The following is a 21,810-nucleotide window of genomic DNA, read 5'->3' on the forward strand; positions in this document are numbered from 1 at the left end:
CTTGACAACAGCACTTTTTAATTTACTGAAAATGGCTTTCCAGGTACTTAATTTTAAAGTCACCAATATAAGTTGGTGATTAATAATTTAAGGATGCTACATTAAAGTGGATAGATTTTTTTGGAGCAGTCTTTATGGCTTGGGTTTTCTTCCATTTTAATTCAGTAGATGTTGACATTTGTTGGTCCTGAGCATTGCGGTACAGAATGATTTTCTGCATTTTGACCTAAAGGAGATGAGTTCCAAGCACTCCTGGGCTTGGGTATAAACATAAGGGGACTCCCCATCCCTGAGGCAAGGAATCTGAACTCTAAAGACATATTTTTCTTTCACAAATGGCAAATATAAGAGAGTCCTTTCTGAATTATTTTATATAGGCTTCCCAGAATTTAAGTTTTATCCTATTGAATCTGAGAAACATTGCTTTTTTTCCTACAAAGCTATTGCAGTTCACCAAATAATAATCTTTAGACTAGATTACTAGACATACTGGATTACTAGACACACCTCTCCACAACGGGAACCGTCTAAGAACATGTCCCTTTACTGTTTTTTAACTGCAACAAATACTAAAATAATTAAATGTCTGATGTAAACGTGAGTAAAGCCAGATACAGAAGTATGTTTAGACTTCTTCCAAGAAATCTTTTTCCCTCATAGTCAGTTTTTACCCCCCTCACTGTTATCTCTCCTCCATTAGACTTGGAACCTCATTGTAGCCTGGAATGTGCTTTTGAATATTTTGGTTTTCCATCAAAATGCTCACAGCTCACTAGTCCCCTGCACATAACCGGGGATCAATAAATGGTTTTTGAGTGAATTTATTTAGTCTTTAGAACAATGTCTTTTGTAGTGCCATTTCAGATGAAGACTTCTAATCAAGAGTTGCTTGGTTCTCCTGAGTAAGAAGACTGGAAGGTGTTTTCTTTCTTTCTGGCAGAATAAAATCTGCATGCCCCGGTGAGAGCTTCGGAAACGTATAATTGATGTAGTTTTGAAACGCTACCCTGGTTTCCTGTAACTCCTCCTCCAGGAAATCTTTCCAATTTGTCATGATTCCCAGTTGCTTCGCCATGGACAGCAGCTCCCCCTGCATGTTAAGCAGTTTGTCCATCACATTTCCAAGCGTGGCCTGATGTGTTTTCTCTGCTTCTTGAAGCACTTCCTGAACCTCTTCTTGCTTCTGTCTCTGAGCCACGCAATAGTAGACGTTCACTGCATGTTCTTTTTCCTTTATCAGTTGGCTCACACTCTTCTTTTGATCCTTCATAACTGTGACACCAGCTCCCAAAAGTTCCTCCATGGCCTTTCTACAGAAAGGAATAAGGGTTGAATATTAATAGTTAGATGGATTCGCCACCAAAAAAAAAAAGACTTTGTCTTTCACCGCAGATGTAGGAGAAATGATTTCATGGTTTACATGAGTCACCAGTCTGAGACAGGCTGGTAGAGATGAGCTTTGATTAGATGTTAACAATAAAAAAATATTTTTCAGAGCTGGGAAGGAGCACATTGATTTCCCCACTGTGGGCTAGGGCGAGGCCACTAGTCTAGTGTCTAATGCTAACTTTAGGGACTCGAGTCCACTGTGGTCAGAAAAATATGAATGCAGAGTTCTAAAAAAAATGAAGAAATAGGCTCAGATTTCCAAACCTCTAGAGAAAGTATTTCTATATATCAACCCAGCTACTCACCTTTAGCCAGAGGGGAGGAAACTGTCTCACAGGGTGAGTTTAGCCCTATTCTTGATTCTATCTGAGCAATACTCTAAGACAGCAGTCTCAAACTTTTTGGTCTCAAGATCACTTCTCTCTCTTAAAATGACCAAGAAACCCAAAGAACTTTTGCTCATATGGGTTATATCTAGTGGCCCTAACAGTTTTAAAAGTTAAAAGTCAGACATTTAACAAACATTTATAAATTCATGTGAAGCATCGATAAATCCATTAAACATTAACATGAAACACCTCGTAGGAAAAATATTTTTTCTAAATCAAAAAACTTTTGGTGAGAAAAGTAGCATCATTTTACATTTTTGGCAAAACTCTTTACTGTCTGGCTTAATAGAAAAAAAAGCTAGATTTTCATTTTGTTTCAATCTGCTGAGATATCACACATCATAAAACCCTGGAAAACACCACTACATACTCATGAGATAGAGTGAAAAGGCAAATCACATCTTAGTATTATTAACAAAATAGCTTTGACCTTGGGGACCTGCTGAAAGGGTCTGGGACCATACTTTGAGAACACTGCTGAATGAATTCATAGGCCTCTGGTTATACTGTATATAATTATATAGAATTTATAGCAGCCAACTATAAACTCAATAGTAACTCAATGATTAATATATTAATTCAATGATTACTCAAACAAGTCTATGAGGCAGTTCAGTCTATGAGGCCTATTTTACGGATGAGGAACTGTGGCTCAGAGAGGTCAAGCAACTTGCTCAATTTCACTTAATTAGAAAAAGTGGCAAAACAAGTGCTACGGGCTTCCCTGGTGGCCCAGTGGTTGAGAATCTGCCTGCCAATGCAGGGGACACGGGTTCGAGCCCTGGTCTGGGAAGATCCCACATGCTGCGGAGCAACTAGGCCCATGGGCCACAACTACTGAGTCTGCGCGTCTGGAGCCTGTGCTCCGCAACAAGAGAGGCCGCGATAATGAGAGGCCCGCGCACCGCGATGAAGAGTGGCCCCCACTTGCCGCAACTAGAGAAAGCCCTCGCACAGAAACGAAGACCCAACACAGCCAAAAGTAAATAAATAAATAAATAAATAAATAAATGAATTCCTTTAAAAAAAAAAAAAAGGGTTTCCCTGGTGGCGCAGTGGTTGAGAGTCCGCCTGCCAATGCAGGGGACACGGGTTCGAGCCCCGGTCTGGGAAGATCCCATATGCCGCGGAGCAACTAGGCCCGTGAGCCGCAATTACTGAGCCTGCGCGTCTGGAGCCTGTGCTCCGCAACAAGAGAGGCTGCGATAATGAGAGGCCCGCGCACCGCGATGAGGAGTGGCCCCTACTTGCCGCAACTAGAGAAAGCCCTCGCACAGAAACGAAGACCCAACACACCCATAAATAATAAATAAATAAATTTTTAAAAAAAAGTAGAGGAATTTAAACAAAAACTCCTAAAGAAACTCAACATTTAAAAAAAAAAAAAAGTAAAATAAATATCCTTTAAAAAAAAAAAAAAAAAAAAAAAACCAAGTGCTACAACCCAGGCAGTCTGGGTTCAGGGCAAATCTCTTAGACACTGAGATACACTTCTGGTGGATATCTCCTGATACCTAGTTGGAATAGAACCTCTAAAGATTTGAGGATTAAAAAACCTACAAATGTTGAATTCGAGTATTTATGGTTGTTAATAAAAACCCTCCCCTCTCTGCCTCCTAGTCTAATACAGTCCTTCCAAGACTTACCCCAGCTTCTACCCTCCAAGATGCAGTTCTCTCAGTCTCTGATTCTTTCAACTTGACTTTCAAACCTGACAGATTTTCCCAGTCTAGAGGTAAACATCATTTGTCCTGAGCCTCTCCAGCTGCTATGCTATTTTTCTCATTCCCTCTCCCACCAACTAGGCTATATCTGTTACTAATAACAAGGGTCACCATTTATTGAGTACTTACTGTGTCCCAGGGACTGTGCTAAGCAATTTACATGCACTATATCTCATTTAATTTTCACCCACTGAAGCCGGTTCTATTTGTATTTATTACCTCTTATTATTCCCGCATAACAGGTGAGGAAAGTGAGGCTTGGGGAGACAGTTATTGTTCAATGTCAGACAATGGAGCAAATCGGAGAGTTCCTGCCCTTCAGTAGAAAACATTGCCTGCTTCAATAGCATAAGAGATCACTATACATTTCTTATCAGGAGGGCAACACACTGAAAATAACATTTTAGAATTGTTATTCTGGGGCTTCCCTGGTGGCGCAGTGGTTGAGAATCTGCCTGCCAATGCAGGGGACACGGGTTCGAGCCCTGGTCTGGGAATATCCCACATGCCACGGAGCAACTAGGCCCGTGAGCCACAACTACTGAGCCTCCGCGTCTGGAGCCTGTGCTCCGCAACAAGAGAGGCCGTGATAGTGAGAGGCCCGCGCACCGCGATGAAGAGTGGCCCCCGCTTGCCACAACTAGAGAAAGCCCTCGCACAGAAACGAAGACCCAACACAGCCAAAAATAAATAAATAAATAAATAATTATAATTCTGATAATATCAGGTAAACTGAATCCGAGTTGGGTGAAGTAGAGAGACCAATTCGTACTATTTTGTAACATTCTGAGTGTACAATGATCTAAATTAATGATGAAAGAGAAAGGGATAGGAAGAGAGAGAGAAAGGGGGAAATCCAAGAAATATACAAAGTCACAAGTGCCAGAATTCGTTATTGCTAGGATTTAGGGGCTACAGAAAGAAGAGGAATCAAAACCAACTTCCTGATTCTCAGCCCAGGTCACAGGACAATAGAGGCATAGATAGTGTTCAGAAGATGCATCTACACACAACCTTAGGATTCAGGCTGATGATTTATAAAATCTTTAGGATGTTGGTGAGATTGTGGAGAGGATGATCACAGCCCATGGGGCTTAGATCAGAAGGAACTGGAAGGCATTTCCTTGAGCCAGCCCCAAATCCCCAAGGAGGAAGTTACACCCCTTCTCCAGAACCACGGCTCCATCACAAGCAGGTGTGAGCTTCCTACTAGGTCAGCCTAGCTTTCTCTGGACCCATACAGAGGAGGTGTCCATCTAAGGGGCTGACTAAAAAGCTCCACCAGAGCTGATCTCAGGTACATCTGCTCAAAGTGTACCTTAGATGACACCAGCTCCCACCCTCCATGACAGCCCCCTTTAAACTCCTTACTACCAAAATCTGTTCTCGCTTAAAAGGATCTGATATTTTTTTAAATGTCCTTTCCAACTTTCGCCAGTTATTTTCCCAGTGTTGGTACAGTAAAAACCAACACTTCATTTCTCCATAGGCAATTCCTAAGTTATGCAGGGATCTGTTTCCAAAATTCATTTGTGCATCCAATGTTTGGAGAAACACAACATAGCAGATCATTTACCAGGTGAGCCCACAATGAGCTATTTCACTTGAACTACAGGGCTCTTAGCACTATTTTAATTAGCTATAACCAGTGTGTTTATAAGGAAAATATATTCTGATGTTCTACCTGAGACGCTGGGAACCTATTGCACCTGGTCTGCAGGACGATTAGTGATACCCAAGCTGGGGCGGTAGACATCAGACGGGGCGGGGAGGAGAGGAGGCATCTCCAGAGTCCAACCTTCAGCAGCACGTTTATATCTCTGGGGTATTAATGCTCCCAACTTCCCTTGGCTCTGCCTCATTAAACTCCCCACCTTCCCCTCCATGTGTTTGCTCATGCTGTCCCCACTCTTTTCAGTCCTTCACAAATGGGACCTCCTCCCTTCTCTCTAAGGCCCAAACCAAGACTAACTTCCTCCAAGAAACCCACCTCACCACACAGCCCACACACTCTTCGCTTGATCTTTCCAGGACAGAGAACTCCTCCAGCACCCATGTGTTCTTTGCACAAGTCCCTCTAGCCTTGCTCAAAGGGGACAGCTATGCTTTAGTTACATCACATAATGTTGAGGCAAGAGCCTTACTCCTCAGTGCCCGAGCTCAGAACCACATCCCCAGAAGGCACTTGATGAACCCTGGTGAAGTGAGCACGGTGGCGTAAGGGAAGGTCACAAGCTTTGGTATCATACACACCAGGGTTTGTATCTTCTCCAGGTGACCTTGGGCAGTTGCTTAGTCTCTCTCTAAAACTCAGCATGTTTATCTGAAGATATGAAAGATGACTGAATCCCCCAGGAAGGGATATGAGGATTCAATGAGAAGCATACAAAGGGCCTTGCATGTTCTAGTGTGGAATAAAGGGCAGCTGTCACCAGGAATTACAGCCATGACCACACATATTCCTGCGCAGTCACTTCAGTCATGCCTTTGCCTTGGGCGAGAAAATACTTAGAACCTTTCCGAGCAAGATGTTTCTTTCTTTTTTCTTTTTTTTACCTTTAAGAGAAAGAGTACAGTGTCTCCTAGATAATCTGTTTAGAACTCAATCACCTCAACCCACAAAGAAAGTTTTCTGAGCATTTAACAAATTTGTCACAATATGTAAGTATTCTGAATCCTGACGTCTTGAGTGAAAGTTTAGAGCCAAGTAAGAGATCCACAGTGGAATTCTCAACAGTGGCCCTTCTCCATATATTAATTTCTGCGAATGCTCTAAAGAACGCTGGAATCTAGCAATGTCTCGAAATAAGACCTGGTGTGCTGCAGAGTGGGTTCAGCTGATTGGAACAAACTTGCACCTTTGATAACTATTTAAAGGACACCCACCATGCGCGAGGTTCTCCGCCAGGCACTTGGGACACATCAATAACAAAATGGACATTCTAGATGGATATACTTAAATAACAGGCATGGCAGTTCCCTAATCTTAGTCAGCTGGCTTAATGAAAGGTGGCTGTTGAACCTCACAGAGGAAAGGGCCAAAGGGGGACCAAAGGGAAAGAGTGAAGGAGGGAGCAGGAGGCTGCCGGTGTGCGTGAAGAGAGGACCCAGAGGTTCCCTCAGGATGGACAGAGCTCCTGCAGATGGAGGGTGGGAAGCAGAGGGAGAGGAGAACCACCTTCCACTGCTTTGGACCACAGCTCACTCAGGAGTTACCGCCTTCTCTAACTTTCTCCTGAAATCCTCTTGCCTCTTCCTCCTCTGCCTCACAGTGACTTACAGCCTGTGCAAGAAGGGGGGGACCACCGAAATAGCCGCGGCTGCAGCCTTCATTCCTATTTATCTGCACCCCCTACAGAATTTTACCTTTGGCCCTATTCTAGACAGTTCTAACAAGGACGATTTTACCCATTAATTATATACAAATAGATTTGTTAACTCAAGCAGCAAAGCAAGAGACAAGCCCTAGTCCAGGAGGTGGAATACAAAGGTTTCAGTTTTGGTCCTGCTGCTTCAGCTACATGAGCTTGGTCAGGTCGCTGAACACCCGGAAACCGAGGTTCTCTCTTGGCCACTAGGGCTCCTGACTGCTGTCCTGTTAAAACTGGCCAATTCCATCAAATGTTCATTACATATATAAAATGGTTCCTTTGGTATTTTTCACACATATATATATGATCCAATTTATGTAAAAATTATTTCAGATTATGCACATACATAAGGCTGTAAATACATCAAAAGGGCACAGAAGGATACAGACCCCGTTCTTTAAAATGATTGTCTCTGGGAGACAGGGACGGGGTAGGAAGCAGTGAGTTGGGACTTGGCAATTTTTGCTCTCTGTATTTCCATAAGGTCAACTTCGTTTACAGCATTATGACTTGTGTAATAAGAAAAAGACCAAAAGTAACCCATCTACAGTAGTGTATGGTATGGGCCAGAGAATGTGAAGACTGACTTATATGTGTCTGTGGAAAAGTATTTCTTGATTCCTCTTCTCCCCTAAAACTGGAGATATAGAATGAAAAACACAATTTTTAGAACAGTAGTTATCTCGTGAGAGAGGGGAAAGGAAGGAAACATGGTTGAGGAAGAACATGGAACTTTTCAATCCCTTCAGATGGCTGGTAGGCCCTTGAGTATTCGTGTTATTTTTCTTTAACCCACACACACACACACACACACACACACACACACACACACACACACATATTCTACAATATACTATATATTGTTCTCTATGTTTGATATATTCCATAATAAAAATGTAAAAACAGGGCTTCCCTGGTGGTGCAGTGGTTAAGAATCCTCCTGCCAATGCAGGGGACACGGGTTCGATCCCTGGCCCGGGAAGATCCCACATGCCGCGAAGCACCTAAGCCTGTGTGCCACAACTACTGAGCCTGCGCTCTAGAGCCCGCGAGCCACAACTACTGAAGCCCATGCACCTAGAGCCTGTGCTCCACAACAAGAGAAGCCACTGTAATGAGAAGCCCGCGCACCGCAACGAAGAGTAGCCCCCGCTTGCCGCAACTAGAGAAAGCCCGCGCACAGCAACAAAGACCCAATGCAGCCAAAAATAAAAATAAAAAATAAGTAAATTTTTAAAAAATGTAAAAACACAAAAGTTGGGAAATATCCACCTATGTGCCTCAACCTTATCCCTTTCTCCAAGTTGATTCTGACAGAGTAAGACACTGATTTGCAGGGGTGCCCCCTGGAGTACCTTCTCTGGGCCTGGATCTCCTCCTGGGCTATGTGCCTCTCCTGGGCCCGGGCTTCCTCCACAGCCTGGACCTTCTCCCGGTGGCACTCCATCATGATCCTCTGGATCCTGTGGACCATGCGTTGCTCGGCAGCCAGGTGTTCTCGCTGCAGTTCTTCCTCCATGTTTTGATGCAACTCGATCTTGGTCTTAGATGCCATTTCCTTAAGCAACAGAAAAACTAGGTTTAGATGTTACAGCTTTGATGTTTAAAAACGTTATTCAAATCATAATTCATCTGCCCAATGGAATGTATACCAGTTAAGCCTAATGATTTAAAAGAAGAGTGTATTTAAAAAAGAAGCAGACTCACAGATATAGAGATCTAACTAATGTTTACCAGTGGGGAGAGGGAAGAGGGAGGGGCAATACAGGGGGTGGGGAAAAAAAGGGCATTATGGGGTTGTATGAAATCATGTGTGTGAAACTTCTGAAAATTGTAAAGCACCATGGAATTTAAAGAATCTTTCATTCAATAAAAAAATATTTTTTTAAAAAAAAGTAAAGGAATACAGAAAAAAATGGAAAAAGAAAAAAACTGGAATGGTATATCCATACCACGGAATATTACATGGCTATTAAAAGGAAAAAATAAAGAAGAGTGTATACTATATGGAAAAGTTTCATTTATAATGATGTTAAGTAAAATCAGAAATGCACAAACTATTTAGCATAAAATACGTATATAGGTAATATTGGAAAGGAATTGCAAAAAGAAAAGTAATTGGGTCATGGGTATTTTTTCTTGATTGTCCAAATATTCTATAGTGTCCTATTATCTTTATCCATGATTAGAAATACAGAATACGATACTGCTTTAGGAAGTCAGTCCTGGAAAATGGCAGAAATAATGACTATGAGAGTCTCCCGGGCAGGAGGAGACCTGAGGCCCGGGCAGCAAGCACCGCACACGACTGCAGTCACAGGAAGCTGCCTGCCAGTCCCCACTGTCGTTCTGGAACATTCCAGCTCATTCGCGTTGAGGGGCCCTTCCTCGTTCACAAAGGGGACGGGAGCAAGGGCTCCACTGTGCCAGGGTAGAAGGACCTGTGGAGCCTTCAGCAGAGTAAAAAGAGGAGGCACTTGCCAAACCAGGACTTGAGGGAAACAGGCTCCCAAGGAAAACCCTGTATCCCTGGAAATGTCCACTGACAGCACAGTGTGACAGGCACAGTGCTAGGTCCGATGCTACAGACAGAAGGAGGCTGGAATCCTCCTCGGGACTCGCTGCCTAGCAGAGGAGACCCAGACCCCATCCTGCAATCAGTGGTTTAACAGAAATACATGCCAGAAAGGAGGGGCAATTAATTCCATCCAGGAGTTTCAAAACTTTCATTTAAAGGTCAATTTGTATCTGTTTCAGGGATAAGAGAGAACATAAAGAAACAAAGGTGCTCAATATTCTGTGATAACCTAAATGGGAAAAGGATTTGATAAAGTATAGAAACATGTATATGTATAACTGAATCACTTTGCTGTACACCTGAAACTAACACAACATTGTAAATCAACTCTGCTCCAATATTAAACAAAAATTTTTTTTAAAAAAGAATAAAAACAAAACAAAAGAAACTAAGTTATTTCACAGAGTGAGTCAGTGGACGAACTAGAAACAAAAGCAGGATTCTCGCCCACCAGCTTCTCGCTTCATTGCTGGCTGTGATGCTGGGGTCTTTCCAGAGATTCATCAGTTTGTTTTCCTTCCAGAAACGCCGTCCAGGCTTATAAGACAGTGAGGTTCCTCCCTCCCTCCTCCTCCCTGTCTCCCAGAGACAATCACTGAGCAGGGAATGGAAGGTTCTGCTACAGGTAATAAGCCTGAGTCTCTATCTTGTAGTCAGAGGCCGTTGTTTAACGTCTTAGGGGATATTTTAACTTTTTAGGGATTATTTCTGGGTTTTCAAGTACATTTTCAGTAACGTAGATTGCTGAATGGTTGAGGCTCAGATAGATGAAGTATTATCATAACACATTTCTATTTGAATCATAGAATTTAAAAATGACACACCAGCCCTTTATTTTGACTGGGTTCTGAACTAGGATTTAGAGAATTAAACCCTGTCCCTCTTTTATGTAATGGTTTAGTAAAACCAAAATCATTTTACTGCCTCATACAGCATGTCCAATACCTATCTAAAGCTACGAAAAAATAATTCAATGACCTACTGTTTGGCAGTGTTCTTACTCAATGGAAAGCCTTCCAGTTAAATTACTTTTACTGAAATGCATTTTGAGTGAATCAGCCTCTATCTGGAGATAAGAGACAGCCTCATGAAATCCATCCTCTTTACTGTGCAGGTGTTTGACAGACCTTCCTTTAATACACAATGCCTCCCTCATGAGAAGTTTCTCTCAGGTATCACATGGAGGAAGATGTGGGCCATCTGAGTCCCGGATTTGTTTTTACCTCATGGACATGGTGATTCATAGCACTTTCCTCTGTGCATTGACTGTCAGAAAGCTCAAGGGCCAGCTATGATAACTGCACAGGACCTCGTGGCATACAGACATTTCTAAGTTTTGGATTCACACCTGACTTCATTATATTTCCTACTCTCATTTTCCCTTAGCTTCCATTTTATTATTTACTTTTTAATATTATTGTATTTGAATAAGATAATATTAGCACCTTTTCAAAATCCTATCTGTCCATTGGACAAGACCTGGAAATTTTATTTAACAGCAAGCATCTGACACCCAAATTCTTAACGTCACAAAAGAGCAATACCTGGTGATTTCTACGTCTCAGAATGTAATGCTGTTTGGTTCTAGAAGAACTTGGTTTTCTGCTCTCTATACGGGTAATCTCAAACCTTAACATGAGAGAATATGTGTGACTTTATATGTGTTTATATTAAACTTTAATATATGTGAGAATCACATGGGCTGCTGGTTAAGTACACTGCCAATGACTCTGTAGGTCAGGTGGGGCCCAGGAATCTGCAGGTAAGTAGACTCTAAGGAGGTGGTTCAGAGACACCCCGTGAGGAGCAATAGTGATGTTTATGTCTGGGGACCCTACAGCTGAAACAACCCTCCACATCCCTCTTAGACAAATCACTCATTCATCATAATAATAAAAAAAACAAAGTCCCTGAGACTTCTTTAGAATAATTTGGAAAGGTCAACCTCCCTCTTTAAAATTTCTTAGGACTTCTTCTATGTTAACACTAAGTGCATCAACTCAACCCAAAGACTATATATATGGGGTACCATCAAATTACCTAGAGCAAGACTAGGATGTAAGCTCCTTGAAACAGGCATCACATCTAAGTTACCCTTGCATCATCACAACCTAATGCCAGGAGTGATATTTAAAATGTGTATCCTCTGGCTGCAGCACAGGGCAGGGTCCTAGAGGCCCACACCCATGGAAACGGTTGCCCCTTCAAATTGCTGGGCTGTGGGAGGTCCAGGGTGGTGAAGGTGTTAGGGGCCTGGGGAGTGGTGATTTATCAATTGCTAGAGAAGTATTTCACTATTCAAGAAGCAGTGTGGCCGTTCTGGTCCCAGCTAGCTGAGCAGCAGGCCTATCTGGACATGCTATAAATGCTCCTCACGTTTTGAAGTGAAATCAGGGATGGGCAGTGGACCACCTCAGCCTGCCCCTCAGGTGCCATGGCCACTGGAGCCAAGCAGGGAGGGTCAACCACCCCTTACGAGCCCTGGGGTGGAGCTCCCTTTCCTGCCAGAAAGTTTTCTGAGGACAGTCTATTTAATCTCACCTGGTACAGAGCTGATATACGGCAGGTGCTCACGGCCGAAACGAGAGACAAAAGGGCCCATGGTCCCTGAACTGTTTATTCGTTATGTTCTTATTGAATTAGGCCAAACCTGGGTCCACACTTCTGCCACTTTCCCTCCAGCCTCTGCCCAGGAATCATCACACCTGCATCGTGCCCTGTCCTGTCCCTCCCATGACCCACGTGTGAAAATAGTTCTGTATGTTTTTTCCTTTGAGCAGAGTTTGGGACTGAACTGTGTAAGGAACCCCTGGGTCTCTGCCTGGACAGTTTACTAACTACCCAGAGTCGTGTACTGGAACAAGTTACAGGCTGGAAAGAGTTCCCCTCATTGTGTGATCTCTGGTCCTGCAGGAAATACCTGAGAAACAGAGGTCCCTCTTGGCATCGTGGTAAATGCAAAGTTAGGACAAAGGATGCAATCAGAGAGCTCAGGAGAAGGGAGAGAAGCGCCTGCTTCCTCTGTTCATCCTGTTTTCACACTTACAAAGTCAAGGCACCGTGCTGGCACCGGGACGAGGGTGGTAGCGAGACAGACACACCCTTATGGAGGCTGCAGGCAGGTGGCGATCAGACATTCAACAAGTAATCAATCCTCCAATCTATTTACTTACACCAGCGCTAGGTGGTGATGCTGTTAAAGAGGGTGGGGTGACAAGGACAGTGTATGGGTAGTAGGACAGAGCTGATCAGGTAAGGCCTCCCTTGACCAGTGACGTCTGATGTCTGATGAAGTGCAGGAAGAACATTCTGGCAAAGTCCCCAAGGTGGGAAAAAGTGTGGTGCATACAGGTTTGAGGGTCCAGAAGAAGGGCACTGAGAGGAGGAAAGAGAGCCAGTGGCAAGGGATGTGGGGTCTGGCAGGCAGGGGTGCCTCCTTCATACCTTAACCCCATAAAGGTTTGGGTTCATTATATTAAAGGCCATTCATTATGCTTCATTATGTCAAAGGGATTCTCTTGCACCCATGCATCACTGTTGCCATGGAGTCCAGCATATCTTCTGTGAAAATCCTGAGCCTCCCAACCAACCTCCATGGAACACGCCAGAGCTTTTTACTAAAGTACCGCTAAAAAGACAACAAACAAGCCACTATAAAAACCTGTAAATCTTTTTGATGTTCCTCTTTCAGAATCTGGATTTTCATTTTGTGCATGTCATTTGCTTCTTCAAGGGCTTTCTTCACTGCTTCTCTTTGGCGTTCATCAGCCTTTGAAAGAGTTCATTTATTTATTAATATATATCAGGTTTTCATGTTTAATGAAAACTAGCAACCACCCTGGGGCCCCTGGCTACTGGCTCTGTTCCCATCTCAAACCTCCCATAGCAAACTAGGCCTCAGCCAGAGATGCCCTAACATGGCCCAAACCGCGGCTAAAATCACTGTTTCAGGAATTGCTAAGGAGAGCTTTACTGCAGGCTGCTGGGTTGTCTTTTTTCTTTGGCACTTTATTTCTTGCTTGATTGACTATCAAAGTAATGTATGCTCATCGCAGAAAATCTGGAGAATACAGAGAAGTGGAAAAATGCACAAAGCCTGAAATTGCTGAGAAGGGAGGCTGAGTACCATCCCAGATCCCCTGCATCAGGGTCTTCAGGAAGAGGTTTCATGATTTTATTTCAAGAGAATGCCCAGAACATTAGTTATACTTAAATTGTATATTGTTATATTTAAATTGTATATTGTTATATTTAAATTGTACATTATTCACAAAAGCATTCTCTTGTGTTAGGGTATATAATTAATGGCTCACAATCAGTTTAAATTTTATTATTATTGATAAGGATACATGTCTAGTAAGATTTTTATATCTATTACCCGTTGCACTGGAGCATTTTGTACTTTCGAAGTACTTTAATACCAAGCTTTTGCTGGGACTAATGCTGGGCAATTCCAACACTCTTTGCTATGATGTTTACTTTATAGAGAAACCAAGAAATAATGTTCTAGCACTGTGGGTTGTCCTGCTCTTAAGGAGCGCTAATTTTCTTTAGGAAGTCACGTATGGCATTTTCTCTCTAACTGGAAGAAGTGGGAGCTGGAGGATTGAGATTCTGCTTCGCTGAAGTGTCTGGGATCTGACTGTGAGCCCCAAGACCCTCAAATGGCCCCCACGGCCCTCGGCAGTCGCATGGACAAGGTGTCAAGGACTTGGGAGCGAAGGGGAGCTGGGAGAGGGGGTGAAAAGGAGAGTCAGCTATGACGCAGCATTTGGAAAAAACAGGCACTTAGGGGCATTACACACTGCACAAACGAATGGTCTACTATATACTAAATATTAAGCAATAATAAACAACTGCAACAAGAATGTCTTTCTAAAAAGGTTTTAATCCCATGAGAATAAAGGGAGCAGGAGTCATCCACACATAGGGGCAATTTAGACGGAAGGAAGCTCCTGATGATTTCTACTTCTTACTTAGCACCTACTGTGTGCCCAGCACGTTATTTCATTGAACTGTCTCAACAATCCTACAGAGTGAGTATTACTGTTCCTCTTTTACATCTGAAGACGCCAAGACTATGGAGTTGAAGAACTTGCTACCCTGGTCCCACAGACGCCAGCATTCAAAGTCAGTTCTGCCTGACTCCACTCTCATACAAATCCAAAACGTGAAAGAACCGCAAAGATGCATTCAGGTTGATTTCCAACTTCTTTTACCTTAGCCCATACGTCAGCTTCTGCTTTTGCAATACGTTCTTTGAGTACAGCTTCTTGAAACTGCTCTTCCTTATGCAGAATATCTGCCCCAATATCTGTGTGTTTGAAGAGAAAAAAAAAATCACAAATATCCATAGACTGTTTCTTGGCTTTCCTTTTCACCGTTATCGAGTTATTTATTAGAGTTATCTAAGAAATATATCCTTTCAGGAAATGTCAGTCTTTAAAGATACCCATGAAAGGGGTAAGTTCTTCCCTAACTGATTAAGAGGGAACTCACAGCACCGTGCATCAGACCCAGTCCACAGGGAGGCAACTGGGGAAGTAAAATAGCAGGAGGAACACATTCTGCACCCCCGAGTTGAACGGTGAGTGAATATTCAAGAGACATTAGCACACTGTCCTGTTCCTCTCTGGGTGCTGGTGCTAGTTACCTCCACCGGGAAAGTGGGAGCAGAATGCTTTCTTTAATACACTATATGCCCTTCTAATGTGTAGGTCTTCGTGGGTTTAGCTGCTTTAGTTGTGGGTAGGAGTTTAGCACTTCTCTGTCAATGATCTTATTTCCAAATAACAATATTCCCATAATACTTCCCTCTCCACCCAGACAAGAAAATAAAAACCTAAAGAGGTTCGAGGACCACACAGTATCAGAGAGCTGGGGACAGAGCTCTGAGTGCACTGAGCTGGGCCCAGGGATTTCTCCATCTTCTCCTGCCAGAGTGGGTTGTCAGAGGTGGCTCACAGCCTGCATGAGGATGCTGAAACCACACACACACACACATACACACACACACACACACAGTGATCTTTCTCTCCAATTCAAACTATTACAGTACTTATTTATTCCATTTATTGCTCACATCTTAGATGTGTCAAATTATTAACCATTCTGGTGATTAGGTCTTGATGATCAGCTCCCTAAAATTACAAAGCACATCTCAAACTGCAGTGTATCTCTCGTGGTGCCTCGCTGGCCATAAACACAGATAAGACATTGGGGACATATGTTTTGTCTGACCAACATCTCTTTTCTCCCTCTGGTAACAGGACCCATTTTGCTCAAGAACTTCCCCCCCTCACCTGTTCTGGGACTGCCAATCACAGCAGCCAACCTGCTTGGCCCATCACATGATCCCCATTAACTGGCCCCACTAATGGGCCCGGGATTGGGCACATGCTCAAGTCTGGCCAACCACACTCTTCTCCAGGATTTTATATAAAGCTGTAAGGAGAACAGAGCTCTTTTTCCTCCAAAGTTTTTAAACTGGAGGTGTTTGGTGCTTAGGAGGCATTAAGAGGTAACATGAGAGGGACTTCCCTGGTGGCGCAGTGGTTTAGACTCTGTGCTCCCAATGCAGGGGGCCCGGGTTTGGACTCGGTAACAGTATTTTTTTTTTTTAATGGGTGAATTTGCTTTATCAGATAATTTTATTTAGCTAAATTCACAGTTAATGCAGAATTTCATTTTCTTAATTTACATCTTTATTATACATTCTAAGATTTCAATTATTTAAAAACCCACTAATTCATTTAATATTGCAATTTGTATGGCAATAAACAATGGGTTCTAATTTTCTTAAAGGTGTCTATAGCAATTTAAAATACCATGAGTCTTCTTTTCAGTTTGTAGCACCTGACTTAAGACCTTTATAAAAACAGATTTTAAATTCATTTAATGTACTCATTAAGATTCATTGTCACTGTTTCTCTTGTAAGGAAAACAAATTTTAATTGTTATTTCCCAGACTATATTGAGCAATGGTGTATATTATTTTCAAATGGTTAGCAGAATTTTACTCACATAAATTTATAGCCAGAAAAAGAACTCAGCCTCTCTGAATGCCTATCCACTCAAAACAATGATGAAAATAATGTATAAAATGGATTTGAGGGTCTGACCTCCTACTTAACATTATCAAACACCTTTCCAAGTATTCCTAGAAAATATTTTAAAATATATGCAAATATTCTACCATATGACAAACCATCATTTCTTTAACCATTTCCCAATTGTTCATCTTTAACATTTGTAATTTTTTTATATCATGAGTAGCACTTTGATGAACACCCTCAACCATAGTTTTAAGCCAGACATTATATCTTTAGGATAATGTCAAGAAGTGGGTCAAACAGTGCAGATGGTTTTAAGGCCTTTAATATACTTTACCAAATAATCTCCAGAACAGCTTGAACAACTATTACCAATAATATGTTAATAGGCCCACAAGGTGAACTTGGCTGGTGACAGTGAAGCAAATTCAACTACAGATCCATGAGATGCTCAAGCATCTCAAAACTATCATACCAAAGAAGCAAGGAGACAGTTATTACTGGTGATGAAGCCAAATTTAAATTCTTCAAAATATCACTCAGCTTAACAACAACAAAAAAATCATGATTTGATTAAATCATGATTATTTAAAAATAATCAACAGAAAAGCTTTCCACAGAAAGTCTAGTTTTTCCAAAAATAAAAAGTTAAAAAGAAACAGTACCAAATGACCAAAATTTTTTATTTGACTAAATTCTATTTCATGCATAAGCATGACACCCTCTCCTGTTTATTAGACTTTGGCAATAAAAAGAAAAAACAAGCAGCCTTGTACAGAACAGTGAAAATGCCAGGGGTGAGGGTAGGCTACAGTTTTACTGTAGGATAAATATATATATATATTTTAAAAGGCCTCTCTCCCTTTGGTCATATCAACAATCAGTTCAGATCATTAAATACAGACAAATTTTCAAAATCGCTTCTTCACTTCTCCAAGATCTTCAATGCTATCATCATCCACTTCTGGCCATTTTTCCTGAATGACATCACTTATGTCATCTGTAAAGTCTCCCTGAATGATGACTTCATCCTCCCCTACTACTGAGGCACCCAGGAGAATTTCTGAGCAAAAAACCTTTGTGCTTCTTCGAGATCGATTTCAAAAGTTGCAAGGCCACACACTCTTGTTACGTATTCCTTCTTTGCTCTGGGAATTTTGGTTATCGTAACCTTTTGTGGTACAGTCTTCTTTTTTTGTTTTATTTGACCCCGTCCACCTCTCTTTTGTTTTTTCTTCTCTTCCTCTTCCCCTGCTGTTCCTTGACCCTCACTAATTCCAGCTTCTTGTTTGGGTGAGTTTTCTACAGTAAGTTTTGCAAACTCATTTGGAAAATTCTTCTCTAACCATTGCCGACACTTAGCAACATCAGGCATATATTCACAGTACTCTGTCGGTAATGAATAGACTCCGCAGTAAAGGACTCGAAGTGGGTAATCTGCATCTAACTTGGTATTGCTCCTCGGGTCTCCTTTGCAATCATGCCCACCGGATTCAGAAATGTCAGCAGTCATTTCAAAACCCGGGTGGAAGCACAGTCTCCGCCATCTCCGCGCCCGCCACTACCGCCAGCTGAAGTGACACATGAGACTCCTCTTCCCCGGCCAGAGCTGCCCAAGAGCTCGGTAACAGTATTAAATCCAATGAGTCTGTTGTTTGGATTTAAAAGTTCTGTAGGACACTGCCAGGGTTGAGAACTACCCTATGCAATACTCATTAGCATTTATACAGACATTTCAACATGCTTTAATTTATTCACTTAATGTTTGGATTCAGATATCCTAGGAGGCATAAGGAATCAACCAATAAAAGCATATTAAGAATAGATATCCACTGTTCTGGGTGTAAAAGGTCAAATCATTATAGAGATAATAATAAGTCATACTAAACAGTTATTAAAAGTTAAAATCAGTTATCTGTTTCGGTATTGATATTTTTAGAGGATGATCCCAATTTGATCTCCCGCTACACTTTAGCTTTTTCAAAACACCCTCCATTCTCTAGCTTCTTACATTTTCAAAGATCAGGAGTGAAATTTAATCACCACTAATTTAACATATTAAGGAAGAGAGGATATGAGAAGTATTTTGAGAGTTCTTAGGAAAACACTTTTAAGGCTTAAAGTCAGACTGAAAAATCTGACGGAGATGAGGAGAGAAGGAAACCTGTAATTACAACTTGATTTGCTTACTAGAAGTGTATATATGGGGGGGAGGGATAAATTGGGAATTGGGGATTAACAGATACACACTACTACATATAAAATAGATAAACAACAAGGACCTACTGTATAGCACAAGGAATTATATTCAATATCTTGTAATAACCTATGATGGAAAACAATCTGAAAAAGAACATATATTTTATATAAAAGAATATATATTTTATATAAAATATATTTTATATAAAATATATTTTATATAAAATTTTAAAATATTTATATAAATTTTTATATTTATATATATAAAATGAATCACTTTGCTATATACCTGAAACATGGTAAATCAACTATATTTCAATAAAAATCTTTTAAAAATACAAAAGGATTTAAAAGAGGAAAAAAAAGAAGTGTATATATAGTACATATTCTCATGTTACCCAGATCTACCTACTTTTATGTCACCAGCTACTAATAAAGAATATAGTTTTACCATATGCTAACGCATATATATGGAATCTAAAAAAAAAATGGTACTTATGAACCTAGTGGCAGGACAGGAATAAAGACGCAGACATAGAGAATGGACTTGAGGGCAGGGGCGGGGAGGGGGAAGGGTAAGCTGGGATGAGGTGAGAGAGTGGCATGGACATATATACGCTACCAAATGTAAAACAGATAGCTAGTGGGAAGCAGCTGCATAGCACAGCGAGATCATCTCGGTGCTTTGCGACGACCTAGAGGGGTGGGATAGGGAAGGTGGGAGGGAGACACAAGAGGGAGGGGATATGGGGATATAAGTATACATATAGCTGATTCACTTTGTTATACAGCAGAAACTAACACACCATTGTGAAGCATTATACTCCAATAAAGATGTATTAAAAAAAAGAATATAGTTTCTTTCACCCATGTATTAAGGTATTACTTAGAGATATTTCCTCTCCTATGTGTATGGAAGGTGACCAAGTATGAGGAAGGGCAAAAAGAACTCTCAGTTACTATTATGTGCCAGGCTTTAGAATAGGTACAAATATTTTATTAAAGCCTCCAGACAAATCTGCAAGATAAGTATTAACGTACCTATTTACATATAAGGAGACAGACTGAGAGGCTAAGCATACTGTCAAGGCACACAACTGGGAAGTGGAGAACTGGATTTCAACCCACATTCTTCTCATGCCAAACAGACACCCCTGCAGGACAAGCAACTTTGATCAGGAGAGCTGATCAAAGTCTACACATCAGGAAGAATATCATATAATGCTACGAAACATTAGAACAAAGGAAAACAGCAAAGTCACTTACCCAGTATATCTTTGTGAGTGTAAAAGCGTGTCTTAAATGGCTTGTACTCATGGATCCGTTTGAAGGTTTCCCCAAAGGGGGCTGGTGGAATTATTTTATTACATACAGCACAGCAAACAAAGTTTGTGTAATTCAGATTTCTGATCATAATTAAATTTAAGATGTCTTTTACTATGTACAGTTAAAACACTCTTAGGATCAGAAAAAGTAATTTTAAGAAAAGCTAGACGTTTGAGAAAGCTGGAAAAGGTTCAAGGTTTGAAGACAATGCTAGAGGCTTGCAAGGATTAAATGATTTGCCATGATTAGGTAGTGGTTATGTGCCTAATGGTAAAGAACGGTACTGAAAGCCTCTGCCATATAAGGTCTGGGCACTGGATTTGGGAAGATTTAAGCAGTTGCTCCCTCCTAGACTCTAGATTAAATTGTTAACTTACTTAGCAACTGTTGCTAGGTAAGACAAGCTTTGCTCATAAAAGCAACTAGAAATAATGACTAAAGGGAGCATGGTACAGCTGTTCATTTCCCAGATACTTTCTGTATTAGTTTCCTTCTGGGGATGTAACAAATTACCACATATTTAGTAGCTTAAAACAACACAAATTCATTCTCTTGCACTTCCGGAGGTCAGAAGTCCAAAATGAGTCTTAAGGGGCTAAAATTAAGATGTTAGCAGCACTGGCCCTTCTGGAGGCTTTAGGGGAGAATCTGTTTCCTTGCCTTTTCCAGCTTCCAGAGGCCACCCACATTCCTTGGCCCATGGGCTCACATCAATATAGCCTTTTCTCTTCCTGTTTGCAGGGTGACATTGCTTCTTCCTCTGATCATCTGCCTCCCTCTTATAAGGACTTCTGTGATTATATCAAGCCCACCCAGATAATAAAGGATAATTTCCCCATCTCAAAATCCTGAACTTAATCACATCTGTCAAGACCCTTCTGCCATATAATGGAACGTATTCACAGGTTCTAGGGATTAGGATCCAAACATCTCTGGGGTGGTTGGGGGAAAAGGAGTATTATTCAGCCTGCTATACTTTCTGTTAAATGGTTTGTTTTAAAGAATTGATTTTTTAGGCCAGAAAAGGAGGGAGTTTAATTTTTTTCAGGTTATCTATAAATATGTTTTTGTGCCATGACAATAAAACTGGGAAATATCACAAGTATCTTAAAGGAAAATTTACTTTCATTAAGCAAGCACTCAAAATTACTAAGCTTGGTTTTAAAAATCAGAGTTAACTAATTTGTTGTCCTTGTTTTAAAATGGAAAGTCCTACATCTCAAGAACCCCCTCGGTGCCTGGCAAACTGGGACAGATTAGTCACCCTATAAGAGTATAAAATAATAAGTAACTTCACTGTTTACGTCAGGAAATTCTTATCAACTTGTCAATTGAACTGCTTGCTCCTCTGGGCAAATAGCTCTTCTATCAGAAGAGATTGCTTCCCTGGGCAAAGAGGTCGCTTACACCTTATCAATGGTTCACTTACCAAGACTTGCTTCAAGACTGAATCTCTTATGTTACTGAGTTTGCCCAATCTCAACCAGATTCCTGCATTGGAAAACATTCCTCCTACCACTTGAACCCAGACTACAAAAGGCTGTAATTATCTTGCCCTGACCATCCCCTCCTTAAACAACTGACTCTGTCAAAGTGGCATTTTCCTTTAGAGAAGGAATAAAAACATCAACACACAGCCAGGCAGCCTTTGACACTGCACACAGAAAGACTGTGCTACAGAACTTGTAACCACCCTGTAAATAGTAGCACAGTTAGGTTACTTGCTCCTAGAATTCAATGGGATTCTTCCCTTGCACTATTTTTCACAGCTGTGTGCCTTGC

At 41.3% G+C, this 21,810-nt stretch overlaps 1 protein-coding gene and 1 pseudogene across 1 annotated transcript in view; both read right to left on the bottom strand.

Annotated features, from left to right (window-relative positions):
• Positions 1-410: 410 nt before the first annotated feature.
• Positions 411-21,810, bottom strand: part of LOC133102352 (uncharacterized protein C6orf163 homolog) — a 32,579-nt gene continuing 11,179 nt past the window's right edge. Inside the window, 4 exon segments of the mRNA XM_061207328.1 lie at positions 411-1,310; positions 8,229-8,431; positions 13,113-13,220; positions 14,671-14,765. Coding sequence (XP_061063311.1) covers positions 875-1,310; positions 8,229-8,431; positions 13,113-13,220; positions 14,671-14,765 — 842 coding nt within the window. The 3' untranslated portion in view covers positions 411-874.
• Positions 17,333-18,098, bottom strand: LOC133102480 (density-regulated protein-like; annotated as a pseudogene).

Source organism: Eubalaena glacialis, chromosome 12, assembly GCF_028564815.1.
Source record: "Eubalaena glacialis isolate mEubGla1 chromosome 12, mEubGla1.1.hap2.+ XY, whole genome shotgun sequence".
Taxonomy (NCBI): domain Eukaryota; kingdom Metazoa; phylum Chordata; class Mammalia; order Artiodactyla; family Balaenidae; genus Eubalaena; species Eubalaena glacialis.